Source organism: Anomaloglossus baeobatrachus, chromosome 10, assembly GCF_048569485.1.
Source record: "Anomaloglossus baeobatrachus isolate aAnoBae1 chromosome 10, aAnoBae1.hap1, whole genome shotgun sequence".
NCBI lineage: Eukaryota > Metazoa > Chordata > Amphibia > Anura > Aromobatidae > Anomaloglossus > Anomaloglossus baeobatrachus.
Window position 1 is genome coordinate 201,081,682 of NC_134362.1, and position 19,489 is coordinate 201,101,170.

The following is a 19,489-nucleotide window of genomic DNA, read 5'->3' on the forward strand; positions in this document are numbered from 1 at the left end:
AGGGCAACGACATCTCGCACCGGCTGAGGCTGTCCAACGTCAGGAAGCAGGACGAGGGGGTGTACGAGTGCCGGGTGTCAGACTATGGAGACGATGAGACTCAGGAACACAAGGCCCAGGCCATGCTGCGGGTCATATCCCGCTATTCCCCACCTGACATGCAGGCGGCCGAGGCCGTATCCCACATCCAGAGCAGCGGACCCCGGAGGAATAACCCTGGGAACAGAGCAACCCCAGAACCGGGAAACAAGCGCCCCAACCCTCCAGGAGAAAGCCTGGCCTCCTCCCCGGCCACTGCAGCATCCTCAGCCTCCCCTGCACCCGGGAAAGCTGCGATCCTGCGGCAGCAGCACGGCTCCGGTGAGTGATCCGCTGATCTGCACTGCCATCTAGTGGCCACTGCTGGGTACTGCACAGCAAAAATTACACAGAACAATGGATACAAAAAAATGCATACAGTGTAATAAGAAAATGTCAGGAATTGTGAGACTCCTGATATAGTGTCTATTAGATATCCCTCCTCTGGAGTCTATAAGGCGTCAGGTCCTGATTTTTTGGGTGTTTACCAGAATGGGGAGAATCACGTCAAGCTGCGGGAAATGCGGAGACTTCGTCAGATAAGGGTATTATTAGTACCAATGCGTTCTTTTGTTTTATTTTGGGGGGTCAGATTAGGATTGATGTCTTTGTGCCATTGCATTGTGATAGTTTGGCCTGATTTTATAGTATTTATTTAATCATATATATAGCGACATTACTTCCACAGCGCTTTATAGATCACTGTCCCCATTGGGGCCGATAATCTAAATTCCCTATCACTTTGTCTTTGGAGTGTGGGAGGAAACCGTAGAACCTGGAGGAAACCCACGCAAACATGGGGAGAACATACAAACTCCTGCAGATGTTGTTCTTGGTGGGATTTGATCCCAGGACCCCAGCGCTGCAAGACTGCAGTGCTAACCACTGAGCCACCACAAGGCTGAAGTGCTAACCACTGAGCCACCCCAAGACTGCAGTGCTAACCACTGAGCCACTATACAGAAATTACCACTGAGCCACTGTACAGACCTAACCACTGAGCCAGCATGCAGAAATTACCACTGAGCCACTATACAGCCCTAACCACTGAGCCAGCATACAGAAATTACCACTCAGCCACTGTACAGACCTAACCACTGAGCCAGCATACAGAAATTACCACTCAGCCACTGTACAGACCTAACCACTGAGCCAGCATACAGATATTACCCCTCAGCCACTGTACAGACCTAACCACTGAGCCAGCATATAGAAATTACCACTGAGCCACTGTACAGACCTAACCACTGAGCCAGCATACAGAAATTACCACACAGCCACTGTACAGACCTAACCACTGAGCCAGCATGCAGAAATTACCACTAAGCCACTGTACAGACCTAACCACTGAGCCAGCATACAGATATTACCACTCAGCCACTGTACAGACCTAACCACTGAGCCAGCATGCAGAAATTACCACTGAGCCACTGTACAGACCTAACCACTGAGCCATTGCACAGATATAACCACTGAGCCTTTGCACAGTGATAACCACTGAGCCTCTGCATAGTGCTATCCATTGATCCACCATACGGACTGAGTCACTGTACAGAGTTTACCACTGAGCCACTGTACAGAGCTAACCAAACATGCACTGTACAAAGCTAACCACTGCGTAACAATACAGTGCCACCCATTGAGCCATTGTATAGTGCTAACCACTGAGCCACCTTACAGAGCTAACCACTGATCCACTGTGCTGCCCTATTTGTCTGCTCATGGCTACTCTTAAAGGAATAACTGACAGTTCCTTTTGCAATATGTTGGGTCCTTCCTAAATGCAAATCGGTCCAACGAACCCATTGTAGGATGCAATACCAAAGTGCTGATAGCACAGGTATGTCTGTGATCTCTGTGCACCCCTCCATTAGTGCACCCCTCCTCTATTCCCCACCGTCTGTCACATTCACACTGTTCTGTCGCTTCCACGTTTGCCCTTTGTAGTGCAATCATCCTTGGATCTATCATCACGCCCTATAGAGCAACCATAGGAGTGAGGGGCAGGTAAACCCCACTGTACGCCCCCGTCCTCCCCAGCAGAGACCCCAGAAAGATAAGAAGAGCCCCTCATATACAATGTCCCCGATACTAGACATGGATATATATATATCATTCATGTTTCACACCATCAGTACTTTGGAAATATCTGCGTGCCATCAGTGAGTGGAAGAAATCCTTCTTATATCCAGAAAGAGAAGTAAAGTGCAGCACAGCCTGATACACTGTAACGACATCTGCATGTGTGATCAGCAGGAAACATCACAGCACGTCTGTAGTCACAGAGAGCCGGGATATCAGGAACAATAAGAGGAGCAATGGTCCTATAGAGCAGGAATTCTTCATGGACAGAGAAGTGTTTGATGTCCCCTCATTTTGTGCCTGTCATATGTTGGCGGGGTATATATATATCTACTCATATACGTGTATATACAATGTATCAATAAGTTAGAATATCATCAAAATGATAATTTATTTCAGTAATTCAATACAAAAAGGGAAACGCATATATTATATAGAGTCATTACACACAGAGGGATCTATTCCTATATATTATATAGAGTCATTACACACAGAGGGATCTATTCCTATATATTATATAGAGTCATTACACACAGAAGGATCTATTCCTGTATATTATATAGAGTCATTACACACAGAGGGATCTATTCTTATATATTATATAGAGTCATTACACACAGAGGGATCTATTCCTATATATTATATAGAGTCATTACACACAGAGGGATCTATTCCTATATTTTATATAAAGTCATTACACATAGAGGGATCTATTCCTATATATTATATAGAGTCATTACACACAGAGGGATCTATTCCTATATATTATATAGAGTCATTACACAGAGGGATCTATTCTTATATATTATATAGAGTCATTACACACAGAGGGATCTATTCCTATATATTATATAGAGTCATTACACACAGAGGGATCTATTCTTATATATTATATAGAGTCATTACACACAGAGGGATCTATTCCTATACATTATATAGAGTCATTACACACAGAGGGATCTATTCCTATATATTATATAGAGTCATTACACACAGAGGGATCTATTCCTATATTTTATATAAAGTCATTACACATAGAGGGATCTATTCCTATATATTATATAGAGTCATTACACACAGAGGGATCTATTCCTATATATTATAGAGTCATTACACACAGAGGGATCTATTCCTATATATTATATAGAATCATTACACACAGAGGGATCTATTCCTATATATTATATAGTCATTACACACAGAGGGATCTATTCCTATATATTATAGAGTCATTACACACAGAGGGATCTATTCCTATATATTATATAGAGTCATTACACACAGAGGGATCTATTACTATATATTATATAGAGTCATTATACACAGAGGGATCTCTTCCTATATATTATATGGAGTCATTACACACAGAGGGATCTATTTCCATATATTATATAGAGTCATTACACACAGAGGGATCTATTCCTATATATTATATAGAGTCATTACACACAGAGGGATCTATTTCTATATATTATATAGAGTCATTACACACAGAGGGATCTATTCCTATATATTATAGAGTCATTACACACAGAGGGTTCTATTCCTTTATATTATATAGAGTCATTACACACAGAGGGATCTATTCCTATATATTATAAAGAGTCATTACACACAGAGGGATCTATTCCTATATATTATATAGAGTCATTACACACAGAGGGATCTATTCTTATATATTATATAGAGTCATTACACACAGAGGGATCTATTCCTATATATTATATAGAGTCATTACACACAGAGGGATCTATTCTTATATATTATATAGAGTCATTACACACAGAGGGATCTATTCCTATATATTATATGGAGTCATTACACACAGAGGGATCTATTTCTATATATTATATAGAGTCATTACACACAGAGGGATCTATTCCTATATATTATATAGAGTCATTACACACAGAGGGATCTATTTCTATATATTATATAGAGTCATTACACACAGAGGGATCTATTTCTATATATTATATAGAGTCATTACACACAGAGGGTTCTATTCCTTTATATTATATAGAGTCATTACACACAGAGGGATCTATTTCTATATATTATATAGAGTCATTGCACACAGAGGGATCTATTCCTATATATTATAGAGTCATTACACACAGAGGGATCTATTTCTATATATTATATAGAGTCATTACACACAGAGGGATCTATTCCTATATATTATAGAGTCATTACACACAGAGGGTTCTATTCCTTTATATTATATAGAGTCATTACACACAGAAGGATCTATTCCTATATATTATAAAGAGTCATTACACACAGAGGGATCTATTCCTATATATTATATAGAGTCATTACACACAGAGGGATCTATTCTTATATATTATATAGAGTCATTACACACAGAGGGATCTATTCCTATATATTATATGGAGTCATTACACACAGAGGGATCTATTTCTATATATTATATAGAGTCATTACACACAGAGGGATCTATTCCTATATATTATATAGAGTCATTACACACAGAGGGATCTATTTCTATATATTATATAGAGTCATTACACACAGAGGGTTCTATTCCTTTATATTATATAGAGTCATTACACACAGAGGGATCTATTCCTATATATTATATAGAATCATTACACACAGAGGGATCTATTCCTATATATTATATAGTCATTACACACAGAGGGATCTATTCCTATATATTATAGAGTCATTACACACAGAGGGATCTATTCCTATCTATTATATAAAGTCATTACACACAGAGGGATCTATTCCTATATATTATATAGAGTCACTACACACAGAGGGATCTATTCTTATATATTATATAGAGTCATTACACACAGAGGGATCTATTCCTATATATTATATAGAGTCATTACACACAGAGGGATCTATTCCTATATATTATATAGAGTCATTACACACAGAGGGATCTATTCCTATATATTATATAGAGTCATTACACACAGATGGATCTATTCCTATATATTATATAAAGTCATTACACACAGAGAGATCTATTCCTATATATTATATAGAGTCATTACACACAGAGGGATCAATTCCTATATATTATATAGAGTCATTACACACAGAGGGATCTATTCCTATATATTATAGAGTCATTACACACAGAGGGTTCTATTCCTTTATATTATATAGAGTCATTACACACAGAGGGATCTATTCCTATATATTATATAGAATCATTACACACAGAGGGATCTATTCCTATATATTATATAGAGTCATTACACACAGAGGGATCTATTCCTATATATTATAGAGTCATTACACACAGAGGGATCTATTCCTATATATTATATAGAGTCATTACACACAGAGGTATCTATTACTATATATTATATAGAGTCATTATACACAGAGGGATCTATTCCTATATATTATATAGAGTCATTACACACAGAGGGATCTATTCCTGTATATTATATAGAGTCATTACACACAGAGGGATCTATTCTTATATATTATATCGTCATTACACACAGAGGGATCTATTCCTATATATTATATAGAGTCATTACACACAGAGGGATCTATTCCTATATATTATATGGAGTCATTACACACAGAGGGATCTATTTCTATATATTATATAGAGTCATTACACACAGAGGGATCTATTCCTATATATTATATAGAGTCATTACACACAGAGGGATCTATTCCTATATATTATAAAGAGTCATTACACACAGAGGGATCTTTTCCTATATATTATATAGAGTCAGTACACACAGAGGGATCTATTCTTATATATTATATAGAGTCATTACACACAGAGGGATCTATTCCTATATATTATATGGAGTCATTACACACAGAGGGATCTATTTCTATATATTATATAGAGTCATTACACACAGAGGATCTATTCCTATATATTATATAGAGTCATTACACACAGAGGGATCTATTTCTATATATTATATAGAGTCATTACACACAGAGGGATCTATTTCTATATATTATATAGAGTCATTACACACAGAGGGATCTATTCCTATATATTATATAGAGTCATTACACACAGAGGGATCTATTCCTATATATTATAAAGAGTCATTACACACAGAGGGATCTATTCCTATATATTATATAGAGTCATTACACACAGAGGGATCTATTCTTATATATTATATAGAGTCATTACACACAGAGGGATCTATTCCTATATATTATATGGAGTCATTACACACAGAGGGATCTATTTCTATATATTATAGAGTCATTACACACAGAGGGATCTATTCCTATATATTATATAGAGTCATTACACACAGAGGGATCTATTCCTATATATTATAAAGAGTCATTACACACAGAGGGATCTATTCCTATATATTATATAGAGTCATTACACACAGAGGGATCTATTCCTATATATTATATGGAGTCATTACACACAGAGGGATCTATTTCTATATATTATATAGAGTCATTACACACAGAGGGATCTATTCCTATATATTATATAGAGTCATTACACACAGAGGGATCTATTCCTATATATTATAAAGAGTCATTACACACAGAGGGATCTATTCCTATATATTATATAGAGTCATTACACACAGAGGGATCTATTCTTATATATTATATAGAGTCATTACACACAGAGGGATCTATTCCTATATATTATATGGAGTCATTACACACAGAGGGATCTATTTCTATATATTATATGGAGTCATTACACACAGAGGGATCTATTTCTATATATTATATAGAGTCATTACACACAGAGGGATCTATTCCTATATATTATATAGAGTCATTACACACAGAGGGATCTATTCCTATATATTATAAAGAGTCATTACACACAGAGGGATCTATTCCTATATATTATATAGAGTCATTACACACAGAGGGATCTATTCTTATATATTATATAGAGTCATTACACACAGAGGGATCTATTCCTATATATTATATGGAGTCATTACACACAGAGGGATCTATTTCTATATATTATATAGAGTCATTACACACAGAGGGATCTATTCCTATATATTATATAGAGTCATTACACACAGGGATCTATTTCTATATATTATATAGAGTCATTACACACAGAGGGATCTATTTCTATATATTATATAGAGTCATTACACACAGAGGGATCTATTCCTATATATTATATGGAGTCATTACACACAGAGGGATCTACTCATATATTATATGGAGTCATTAAACACAGAGGGATCTATTCTTATATATTATATAGAGTCATTACACACAGAGGGGTCTATTTCTATATATTATATAGAGTCATTACACACAGAGGGATCTATTCCTATATATTCTACTTGTGGAGTGTGTCAATGACTGTCTTCTGGACATCTGTCAAGTCAGCAATCTTCCCCATGATTGTGTAGCCTACTGAACCAGACTAAGGGACCATTTTAAATGCTTAGGAAGCCTTTGCAGGTGTTTTGTAGGAATTATTTTAATTTTCTGAGATAATGGCTTTTGCCATCTGCAGTCCTCCCGGTGAGGGGTGTAGTATCTGCCGCTGATTCCCTTTCTTCGCCTCCTCTGTACTGTAGTATAGCAGTAAGAAGTGAGTGGCGGGTTTCCTGCCAGCGGAGATCAGACGGCCGCAGCTCAGAGCAAGTGCCTGAAAAGTCACTTTTTGTCTATGTAAATGCTCAGTCTCCACTGATGTGATGAAATTCTCGGCCCCGGAGGCCCCCGCTGAGTACAAAGTGCAGCCAGACAGTATTTAAGATGAATAATTGATACCGCAAACAGAGTGGGTAGCCTGTCCCTCTCCTCGGGAGTCCCAGCAGTGGGAGGTGATGAGATGAAGGCACCACTGGCCCCGGCTCCATCACTGAGGCCGGCCTCTGAGGCTCACATCTCTCAATGTCACTTATGTGAGAAATGGAGGATTTAAAGGGAAAGCTCCCAATAGCAGATTCTCCAATGAAATGTATCGGAATGTGAGTGTACAACTTTAAGTGAAGCTTATTTGTTTCTTATGGTAATTTGTTTTTTTGTTTTCGACCATTGGTCTCCCATCTCTATAACTGTATAAAACTACGACTCCCAGCATGCCCTTGAAGCAGAGGGAATGTAGCCTCATAGGTTAATATGGCCCTTCAGAAGCCTAGGAAAGCTGAGTGACAAGTGCAGCCATGTATAGAGCAAGGTCATGAATCTCTATACAACTGGCCCATCAGGAGCCTGGAAAAGCTGAATGCCAAGTGCACCCATGAATAGAGTGAGCCAGTAATCTGTACATAACTTGCCCTTCAGGAGCCTGGAAAAGCTGAGTGGCAAGTGCACCCATGACTAGAGTGAGCCAGTAATCTGTATAGAACTTGCCCTTCAGGAATCTAGGAAAGCTGAGTGCCAAGTGTACCCATGACTAGAGTGAGCCAGTAATCTGTATAGAACTTGCCCTTCAGGAATCTAGGAAAGCTGAGTGCCAATTGTATCCATGTATAGAGCGGACTAATTTATTTTTATGCAACTGGCTCTTCAGGAGCCAGGAAAAGCTGAGTGCACCCATGTATAGAGTAAGGCCTTTAATCTGTATACAACTGGCCCTTCAGGAGCCTGGGAAAGCTGAGTGCCAAGTGCACCCATGAATAGACTGACCTATTAATCTGTATACAATTGGCCCTTCAGGAGACTGGGAAAGCTGAGTGCCAAGTGCACCCATGAATAGAGTGAGCCAGTAATCTGTATACAACTGGATCTTCAGGAGCCTGGGAAAGCTGAGTGCCAAGTGCATCCATGACTAGAGTGAGCCAGTAATCTGTATAGAACTTGCCCTTCAGGAATCTAGGAAAGCTGAGTGCCAATTGTATCCATGTATAGAGCGGACTAATTTATTTTTATGCAACTGGCTCTTCAGGAGCCAGGAAAAGCTGAGTGCACCCATGTATAGAGCAAGGCCTTTAATCTGTATACAACTGACCCTTCAGGAGCCTGGGAAAGCTGAGTGCCAAGTGCACCCATGAATAGACTGACCTATTAATCTGTATACAATTGGCCCTTCAGGAGACTGGGAAAGCTGAGTGCCAAGTGCATCCATGAATAGAGTGAGCCAGAAATCTGTATACAACTGGATCTTCAGGAGCCTGGGAAAGCTGAGTGCCAAGTGTATCCATGAATAGAGCGGACTAATTTATTTTTATGCAACTGGCTCTTCAGGAGCCAGGAAAAGCTGAGTGCACCCATGTATAGAGAGAGGCCTTTAATCTGTATACAACTGGCCCTTCAGGAGCCTGGGAAAGCTGAGTGCCAAGTGCACCCATGAATAGACTGACCTATTAATCTGTATACAATTGGCCCATCAGGTGCCTGGAAAAGCTAAGTGCCAACTTGTATGGGAGGTTTAATGACGACCAACATTGCCACCCAGCTTTCCCAGAACGAGATGAAATGATATATTGGCAGCAGGGCATCTCCTGATAGAGGGACTCACTCAAGGTCACCAGAACTTGGCACCAGAACAGAACGCGTCTAATGATCCCTGAAACGCGTCTCGTCTTGGAGGGAATCTATTTATCAGGGTGGTGCGAGCGCGGGGAGAGCGTGTGTTAATTCTCCGAGCATTTACATGCAATCTTCAGATATAAAGTATCTGCTGTGTGACCTGTGTGTGGATCCCCACAGCAGCACAGAGTATTTAATCAATACAGATATATGTGGCAGAGGCCATGTAATGGGTAAAAATAACCATTTAGTGCATAAAATCCCCATAAGGAGGTGGATCAGACTACATAAGAGTTGTTTGTAGTCTGTAACCATGGAGACACGAGTTTGATACATTGTAGCACTGTTCAGTAATATCGCAGGGTTCCACTCTTCATTGCATTTTTGCCATTTTCTTCCAAATAAAACCCTTAATTACTGACTTTTTGATTTGCTATCAATTAATCAGAGGTTTTGTACTTTTTGTAATGTTGGGTTTTTGGGGTTTTTTTGTTTTTTTGAGGGGTTTTTTAGATTCATTTTCTGATTCTGTTAATATGACTTTTCCAAATATTTTTTTTAACTGATTCATCAAATGCAACTTACAAAAAAAAAATTGGGGGGAAACGTAATCCATTTAAATTGGCGCAATTTTGGTATCACAAACGACGTTTAAAAGGAAACTGTCAGCAGGTTTGTGCTCCCTCCTCTCAGAGCAGCATGATGGAGGCAAAGAGACCCTGAATCCAACAATGTATCAAGTGCTTGAATTCAGCAATACAGCAGAGCTGAGAGAGTGGCCCCCGCCCACACCAGGCTCTCTATACACAATGTCTATAGACAATGAGCTGCTAATCACAGAAAGTCAGATGAGTACAGCATGCCAGCCAATAAGAGGAATGATGATATCCTGGTGCAGTATATCATACAGTGTACAGTATATTACCACAGTATATCATACAGTGTACAGTATATTACTGCAGTATATCATACATTATACAGTATATTACTGCAGTATATCATACAGTGTACAGTATATTACTGCAGTATATCATACATTATACAGTATATTACTGCAGTATATCATACAGTGTACAGTATATTACCTCAGTATATCATACAGTGTACAGTGTATTACCTCAGTATATCATACAGTGTTCAGTGTATTACCTCAGTATATCATACAGTATACAGTGTATTACCACAGTATATCATACAGTGTACAGTGTATTACCTCAGTATACCATACAGTGTACAGTGTATTACCACAGTATATCATACAGTGTACAGTGAATCACCGCAGTATATCATACAGTGTACAGTCTATTACCTCAGTATATCATACAGTGTACAGTGTATTACCTCAGTATATCATACAGTGTACAGTCTATTACCTCAGTATATCATACAGTGTACAGTGTATTACCGCAGTATATCATACAGTGTATTACCACAGTATATCATACAGTGTACAGTGAATCACCGCAGTATATCATACAGTGTACAGTCTATTACCTCAGTATATCATACAGTGTACAGTGTATTACCTCAGTATATCATACAGTGTACAGTATATTACCTCAGTATATCATACAGTGTACAGTGTATTACCACAGTATATCATACAGTGTACAGTGAATCACCGCAGTATATCATACAGTGTACAGTGTATTACCTCAGTATATCATACAGTATATCGTGTATTAACTCAGTATATCATACAGTGTACAGTATATTACCTCAGTATATCATACAGTGTACAGTGTATTACCGCAGTATACCATACAGTGTTCAGTGTATTACCTCAGTATATCATACAGTGTACAGTGTATTACCTCAGTATATCATACAGTATACAGTGTATTACCTCAGTATATCATACAGTGTACAGTGTATTACCTCAGTATATTATACAGTGTACAGTGTATTACCTCAGTATATCATACAGTGTACAGTGTATTACCTCAGTATATTATACAGTGTACAGTGTATTACCTCAGTATATCATACAGTGTTCAGTGTATTACCTCAGTATATCATACAGTGTACAGTGTATTACCTCAGTATATTATACAGTGTACAGTGTATTACCTCAGTATACCATACAGTGTTCAGTGTATTACCTCAGTATATCATACAGTGTACAGTGTATTACCTCAGTATATCATACAGTATACAGTGTATTACCTCAGTATATCATACAGTGTACAGTGTATTACCACAGTATATCATACAGTGTACAATGAATCACCGCAGTATATCATACAGTATATAGTAAATTACCACAGTATATCAGACAGTGCACAGTATATTACCACAGTATATCAGTGTACAGTATATTACCGCAGTTTATCATACAGTGTACAGTGTATTACCTCAGTATATCATACAGTGTACAGTATATTACCTCAGTATATCATACAGTGTACAGTGTATTACCTCAGTATATCATACAGTATACAGTGTATTCCCGCAGTATATCATACAGTGTACAGTATATTACCGCAGTATATCATACAGTGTACAGTGTATTACCTCAGTATATCATACAGTGTACAGTGTATTACCTCAGTATATCATACAGTGTACAGTGTATTACCACAGTATATCATACAGTTTACAGTATATTACCGTAGTTTATCATACAGTGTACAGTATATTACCTCAGTATATCATACAGTGTACAGTGTATTACCTCAGTATATCATACAGTGTACAGTGTATTATAGCAGTATATCATACAGTGTACAGTGTATTACCTCAGTATATCATACAGTGTACAGTGTATTACCGCAGTATATCATACAGTGTACAGTATATTACCGCAGTATATCATACAGTGTACAGTGTATTACCTCAGTATATCATACAGTGTACAGTGTATTACCTCAGTATATCATACAGTGTACAGTGTATTACCTCAGTATATCATACAGTATACAGTGTATTACCGCAGTATATCATACAGTGTACAGTATATTACCGCAATATATCATACAGTGTACAGTGTATTACCTCAGTATATCATACAGTGTACAGTGTATTACCTCAGTATATCATACAGTGTACAGTGTATTACCTCAGTATATCATACAGTGTACAGTATATTACCTCAGTATATCATACAGTGTACAGTGTATTACCTCAGTATATCATACAGTGTACAGTGTATTACCACAGTATATCATACAGTGTACAGTGTATTACCACAGTATATCATACAGTGTACAGTATATTACCGTAGTTTATCATACAGTGTACAGTATATTACCTCAGTATATCATACAGTGTACAGTGTATTACCTCAGTATATCATACAGTGTACAGTGTATTACCTCAGTATATCATACAGTGTACAGTGTATTACCGCAGTATATAATACAGTGTACAGTATATTACCGCAGTATATCATACAGTGTACAGTGTATTACCACAGTATATCATACAGTGTACAGTGTATTACCTCAGTATATCATACAGTGTACAGTGTATTACCTCAGTATATCATACAGTGTACAGTGTATTACCTCAGTATATCATACAGTATACAGTGTATTACCGCAGTATATCATACAGTGTACAGTGTATTACCTCAGTATACCATACAGTGTATAGTGTATTACCACAGTATATCATACAGTGTACAGTGTATTACCACAGTATATCATACAGTGTACAGTGTATTACCTCAGTATATCATACAGTGTACAGTGTATTACCACAGTATATCATACAGTGTACAGTGTATTACCACAGTATATCATACAGTGTACAGTATATTACCTCAGTATACCATACAGTGTACAGTGTATTACCACAGTATATCATACAGTGTATTACCTCAGTATACCATACAGTGTACAGCGTATTACCACAGTATATCATACAGTGTACAGTGTATTACCACAGTATATCATACAGTGTACAGTGTATTACCACAGTATATCATACAGTGTACAGTATATTACCTCAGTATACCATACAGTGTACAGTGTATTACCACAGTATATCATACAGTGTACAGTGTATTACCTCAGTATATCATACAGTGTACAGTGTATTACCACAGTATATCATACAGTGTACAGTGTATTACCACAGTATATCATACAGTGTACAGTATATTACCTCAGTATACCATACAGTGTACAGTGTATTACCACAGTATATCATACAGTGTATTACCGCAGTATATCATACAGTGTACAGTATATTACCGCAGTATATCATACAGTGTACAGTGTATTACCTCAGTATATCATACAGTGTACAGTGTATTACCTCAGTATATCATACAGTGTACAGTGTATTACCTCAGTATATCATACAGTGTACAGTATATTACCTCAGTATATCATACAGTGTACAGTGTATTACCTCAGTATATCATACAGTGTACAGTGTATTACCACAGTATATCATACAGTGTACAGTGTGACGGGGTGTACAACAGAGCAAAGGATGGACGAGGCCGAGGGACGATCCAACAGGTTTATTAACAGGAATGCAAGAACAGCACACGATAAGTCCACGTAAAACAGATTCGGGGGCCCTTCCCGACAATCCTCGGACCGGATTACAAAGCAATCGTCCTTACAGTAGTCCAAAGAGTTCCACACAATCCCACGGGCCGCCACACAGGCCTAGCTCCGTCCGTGTCCACAGCCACACAGGCTGGAGCTCCTGCTCCCTTCAAGTTTCAGCTCACTCTGCCTGAATCTCCCAGGTAAGCAGAGTTTACACTAGTTGGACTCTAGGCCCACCTCCCCCTACTCCCAGGGATGGAAGTGCCTCAAGAGGATATAACCTTGCATTTTAGGGGGGTGATTACCTACAACAATAGAAATGTACACAGAAGTAGTTCAAATAAGACAATGCACCCAGCTTGAAATAGGAATCTGTACAGCATATACAGTGAGAGGGTAAATTACATCTTCACAATCCCTCCCCCTCCCAACTTGTGTACGTACTAGGGACCTCTACAGGTCACTGGTTAAGTACACACAGGCAGAGCGTTACTTACATGTGGCTTCATGCAGCCACGAATTGGCATCGTAGCTCTCCCACATCATTGCCCAGGAGAACAGCTGCAGGCAGACCACCCATCACCCCAACCACACATCGCCTGACCCCAAAACCAAAGCTCAGATCCACAGTGGCTGTGGGAATAGTCCTCCATTGTCCACCAGCCAGTTCAATGACAATCCCAGGTCCTCTATGGATTGCCTCAGGCCGAACCACTCGGGGATCAGCCAGTGTGAGGAAAGCACCCGAGTCACAGAATCCAACAAGTCTCTGTCCATCCAGCACAACCTCCTGCAAGTGCTTACCTCGATGAGCAGAAGTCGTCATAACTGCAGGTCGCACCCCGTAAACTCCTGGTGGTGCAACATGGGGGGCTGAGTCACTAGGCCAGTCCTCACATAGCGGTGCCACATCTTCCTCCATGGCGCTGGGCTGTAAATAATTAACAATCCGATTGGGCGCAGGATCAGTCCTCATTTGAACAGCTGGGCAGGAGACTTGCTGATGCCCTGGCTGTCCACATTGATAGCATCTGAGCTGGGTCTCCCTCCATCCAAGGCGTCCTCTTGGGTAAGGGGTAGGGGAACTTGGAGGCCGGCTCCCACCTGAAGGTGCTGTAGGGGTTTGAGGATGATTCCTCCATGGCCTGGCTGGGCATGAGGCCTGCAAATGCCCGGGATGCCTACAAACATAACACCTGCGCTCTGTTACTTCCTCTCCCCGGCGTATTCCAGAAAGTGCAGTAGAAGCAACTGGAGGCACATTAACACGGGTATCAACATGTGGTGGCTTAGAGGAACGGGGAACAATGGGGACAGAATAACTGGGGGCATCCGGTGTTGTGGAGCTGTTAGGCGTCTCTCCATCCTCCAACAGAACCCTCCACTGAGGCTTGATGGTGAGCACCTCATCAGCTAGAGCAGCAGCTTCCTCCACTGTCGCTGGTTTTCTCTCACGCACCCATTCCCGGATCTCAGCGGGGCACTTGAAGTAAAACTGCTCTTTTAGGAGGACCTGGAGGACGGTCTCCAAGGTTAAGGCCTCCTCTGCCTCCAACCAACGATGCCACAGATGTTTGAGTTTGTGGGCATACATCTTGAAGGACACTTCCTCATCACATGCTAGAGTACGGAACTGAGTCCTGTAAGTGTCTGGCGTTACAGCATAATGTTCTAGAATAGTCTGTTTAATATCCGCATACTCACAGTTCCACCGATGGTCCATAGCTCTATAGGCTGCAGCAGCTCCACCCTCTAAGAGCCCAACCAGATGCCGGACGCGCTCCCTTTCTGGGACTTCCATTAATCGACACTGATGCTCAAAGTCCTGGAAGAAGCCCTCAATGTCACCAGCAGCCTCATTAAACTGCTTGAAGTCCTTGCGGGACACTCTGGGAAGTTCCCTCATGATGGGTGCTGGGGTTACAGTCTGTCTGGAACCTCTCGCGGCTTCCACAGCGAGCTGCTTATCCAGCAATGCCATCTCCTCCATCCTGCGCTCCTTCTCTTCAGCTCCACGCATGGCCTCCCTCTTATCTTCTATGGTGGCCTCATCTCCAAGCAGTGCCATCTTTTCCTTGTACCACACAACCCATTGACTTTTTTGGGTATTCACCTCCGGCTCCCGTCTTTGCTCCCCTTGCTGTGGAAATTGTTCCTCGGTGCCATCTTGCAGGCAAGCGTGTTCCAATGCCTCAATTAGTTGCTCCTTAGAGAGTCCTTTGTAGCCGACACCTAATTCACGGGCCTTTGTTTGTAGACTCGCCACAGTCCAGTTCCTGTATCCTGAGGTTCTGGTTTCAGACGTCGATTGGCTGTTGTCCTCCATTTCTTCTGCTCTGATCCCGCCGCTGCCAACCAGTTTGTGACGGGGTGTACAACAGAGCAAAGGATGGACGAGGCCGAGGGACGATCCAACAGGTTTATTAACAGGAATGCAAGAACAGCACACGATAAGTCCACGTAAAACAGATTCGGGGGCCCTTCCCGACAATCCTCGGACCGGATTACAAAGCAATCGTCCTTACAGTAGTCCAAAGAGTTCCACACAATCCCACGGGCCGCCACACAGGCCTAGCTCCGTCCGTGTCCACAGCCACACAGGCTGGAGCTCCTGCTCCCTTCAAGTTTCAGCTCACTCTGCCTGAATCTCCCAGGTAAGCAGAGTTTACACTAGTTGGACTCTAGGCCCACCTCCCCCTACTCCCAGGGATGGAAGTGCCTCAAGAGGATATAACCTTGCATTTTAGGGGGGTGATTACCTACAACAATAGAAATGTACACAGAAGTAGTTCAAATAAGACAATGCACCCAGCTTGAAATAGGAATCTGTACAGCATATACAGTGAGAGGGTAAATTACATCTTCACATACAGTATATTACCGTAGTTTATCATACAGTGTACAGTATATTACCTCAGTATATCATACAGTGTACAGTGTATTACCTCAGTATATCATACAGTGTACAGTGTATTACCTCAGTATATCATACAGTGTACAGTGTATTACCGCAGTATATCATACAGTGTACAGTATATTACCGCAGTATATCATACAGTGTACAGTGTATTACCACAGTATATCATACAGTGTACAGTGTATTACCTCAGTATATCATACAGTGTACAGTGTATTACCTCAGTATATCATACAGTGTACAGTGTATTACCTCAGTATATCATACAGTATACAGTGTATTACCGCAGTATATCATACAGTGTACAGTGTATTACCTCAGTATACCATACAGTGTACAGTGTATTACCACAGTATATCATACAGTGTACAGTGTATTACCACAGTATATCATACAGTGTACAGTGTATTACCTCAGTATATCATACAGTGTACAGTGTATTACCACAGTATATCATACAGTGTACAGTGTATTACCACAGTATATCATACAGTGTACAGTATATTACCTCAGTATACCATACAGTGTACAGTGTATTACCACAGTATATCATACAGTGTATTACCTCAGTATACCATACAGTGTACAGCGTATTACCACAGTATATCATACAGTGTACAGTGTATTACCACAGTATATCATACAGTGTACAGTGTATTACCTCAGTATACCATACAGTGTACAGTATATTACCTCAGTATACCATACAGTGTACAGTGTATTACCACAGTATATCATACAGTGTACAGTATATTACCTCAGTATACCATACAGTGTACAGTGTATTACCACAGTATATCATACAGTGTACAGTGTATTACCTCAGTATAACATACAGTGTACAGTGTATTACCACAGTATATCATACAGTGTACAGTATATTACCTCAGTATACCATACAGTGTACAGTGTATTACCACAGTATATCATACAGTGTACAGTGTATTACCTCAGTATACCATACAGTGTACAGTGTATTACCACAGTATATCATACAGTGTACAGTGTATTACCTCAGTATACCAGTGTACAGTGTATTACCACAGTATATCATACAGTGTACAGTGCATTACCTCAGTATATCATACAGTGTATTACCACAGTATATCATACAGTGTACAGTGTATTACCTCAGTATACCATACAGTGTACAGTGTATTACCACAGTATATCATACAGTGTACAGTATATTACCTCAGTATATCATACAGTGTACAGTGTATTACCTCAGTATATCATACAGTATACAGTATATTACCGCAGTATATCATACAGTGTACAGTGTATTACCTCAGTATACCATACAGTGTACAGTGTATTACCACAGTATATCATACAGTGTACAGTATATTACCACAGTATATCATACAGTGTACAGTATATTACCTCAGTATATCATACAGTATACAGTATATTACCACAGTATATCATACAGTGTACAGTGTATTACCTCAGTATACCATACAGTGTACAGTGTGTTACCACAGTATATCATACAGTGTACAGTATATTACCACAGTATATCATACAGTGTACAGTATATTACCGCAGTTTATCATACAGTGTACAGTATATTACCTCAGTATATCATACAGTGTACAGTGTATTACCTCAGTATACCATACAGTGTACAGTGTATTACCACAGTATATCATACAGTGTACAGTATATTACCACAGTATATCATACAGTGTACAGTATATTACCGCAGTTTATCATACAGTGTACAGTATATTACCTCAGTATACCATACAGTGTACAGTGTATTACCACAGTATATCATACAGTGTACAGTGTATTACCACAGTATATCATACAGTGTACAGTGTATTACCTCAGTATATCATACAGTGTACAGTGTATTACCACAGAATATCATACAGTGTACAGTGTATTACCACAGTATATCATACAGTGTACAGTGTATTACCTCAGTATATCATACAGTGTACAGTGTATTACCACAGTATATCATACAGTGTACAGTATATTACCACAGTATATCATACAGTGTACAGTATATTACCGCAGTTTATCATACAGTGTACAGTATATTACCTCAGTATACCATACAGTGTACAGTGTATTACCACAGTATATCATACAGTGTACAGTGTATTACCACAGTATATCATACAGTGTACAGTATATTACCACAGAATATCATACAGTGTTCAGTGTATTACCTCAGTATATCATACAGTGTACAGTATATTACCTCAGTATATCATACAGTGTACAGTATATTACCTCAGCATATCATACAGTGTACAGTGTATTACCACAGTATATCATACAGTGTACAGTATATTACCTCAGTATATCATACAGTGTACAGTATATTACCTCAGTATATCATACAGTGTTCAGTGTATTACCACAGTATATCATACAGTGTACAGTATATTACCACAGAATATCATACAGTGTTCAGTGTATTACCTCAGTA

At 39.4% G+C, this 19,489-nt stretch overlaps 1 protein-coding gene across 2 annotated transcripts in view; it reads left to right on the forward strand.

Moving 5' to 3' along the window:
• The window catches only part of VSTM2B (V-set and transmembrane domain containing 2B), a 123,186-nt gene that overhangs the window by 19,036 nt on the left and 84,661 nt on the right, over positions 1-19,489 (forward strand). For both annotated transcript variants that reach the window (XM_075326149.1, XM_075326150.1), the window contains one exon: positions 1-360. This exon is cut by the window's left edge and continues 13 nt beyond it. In XM_075326149.1, the coding sequence (XP_075182264.1) occupies positions 1-360 (360 nt within the window). The remainder of the gene's footprint in view (positions 361-19,489) is intronic.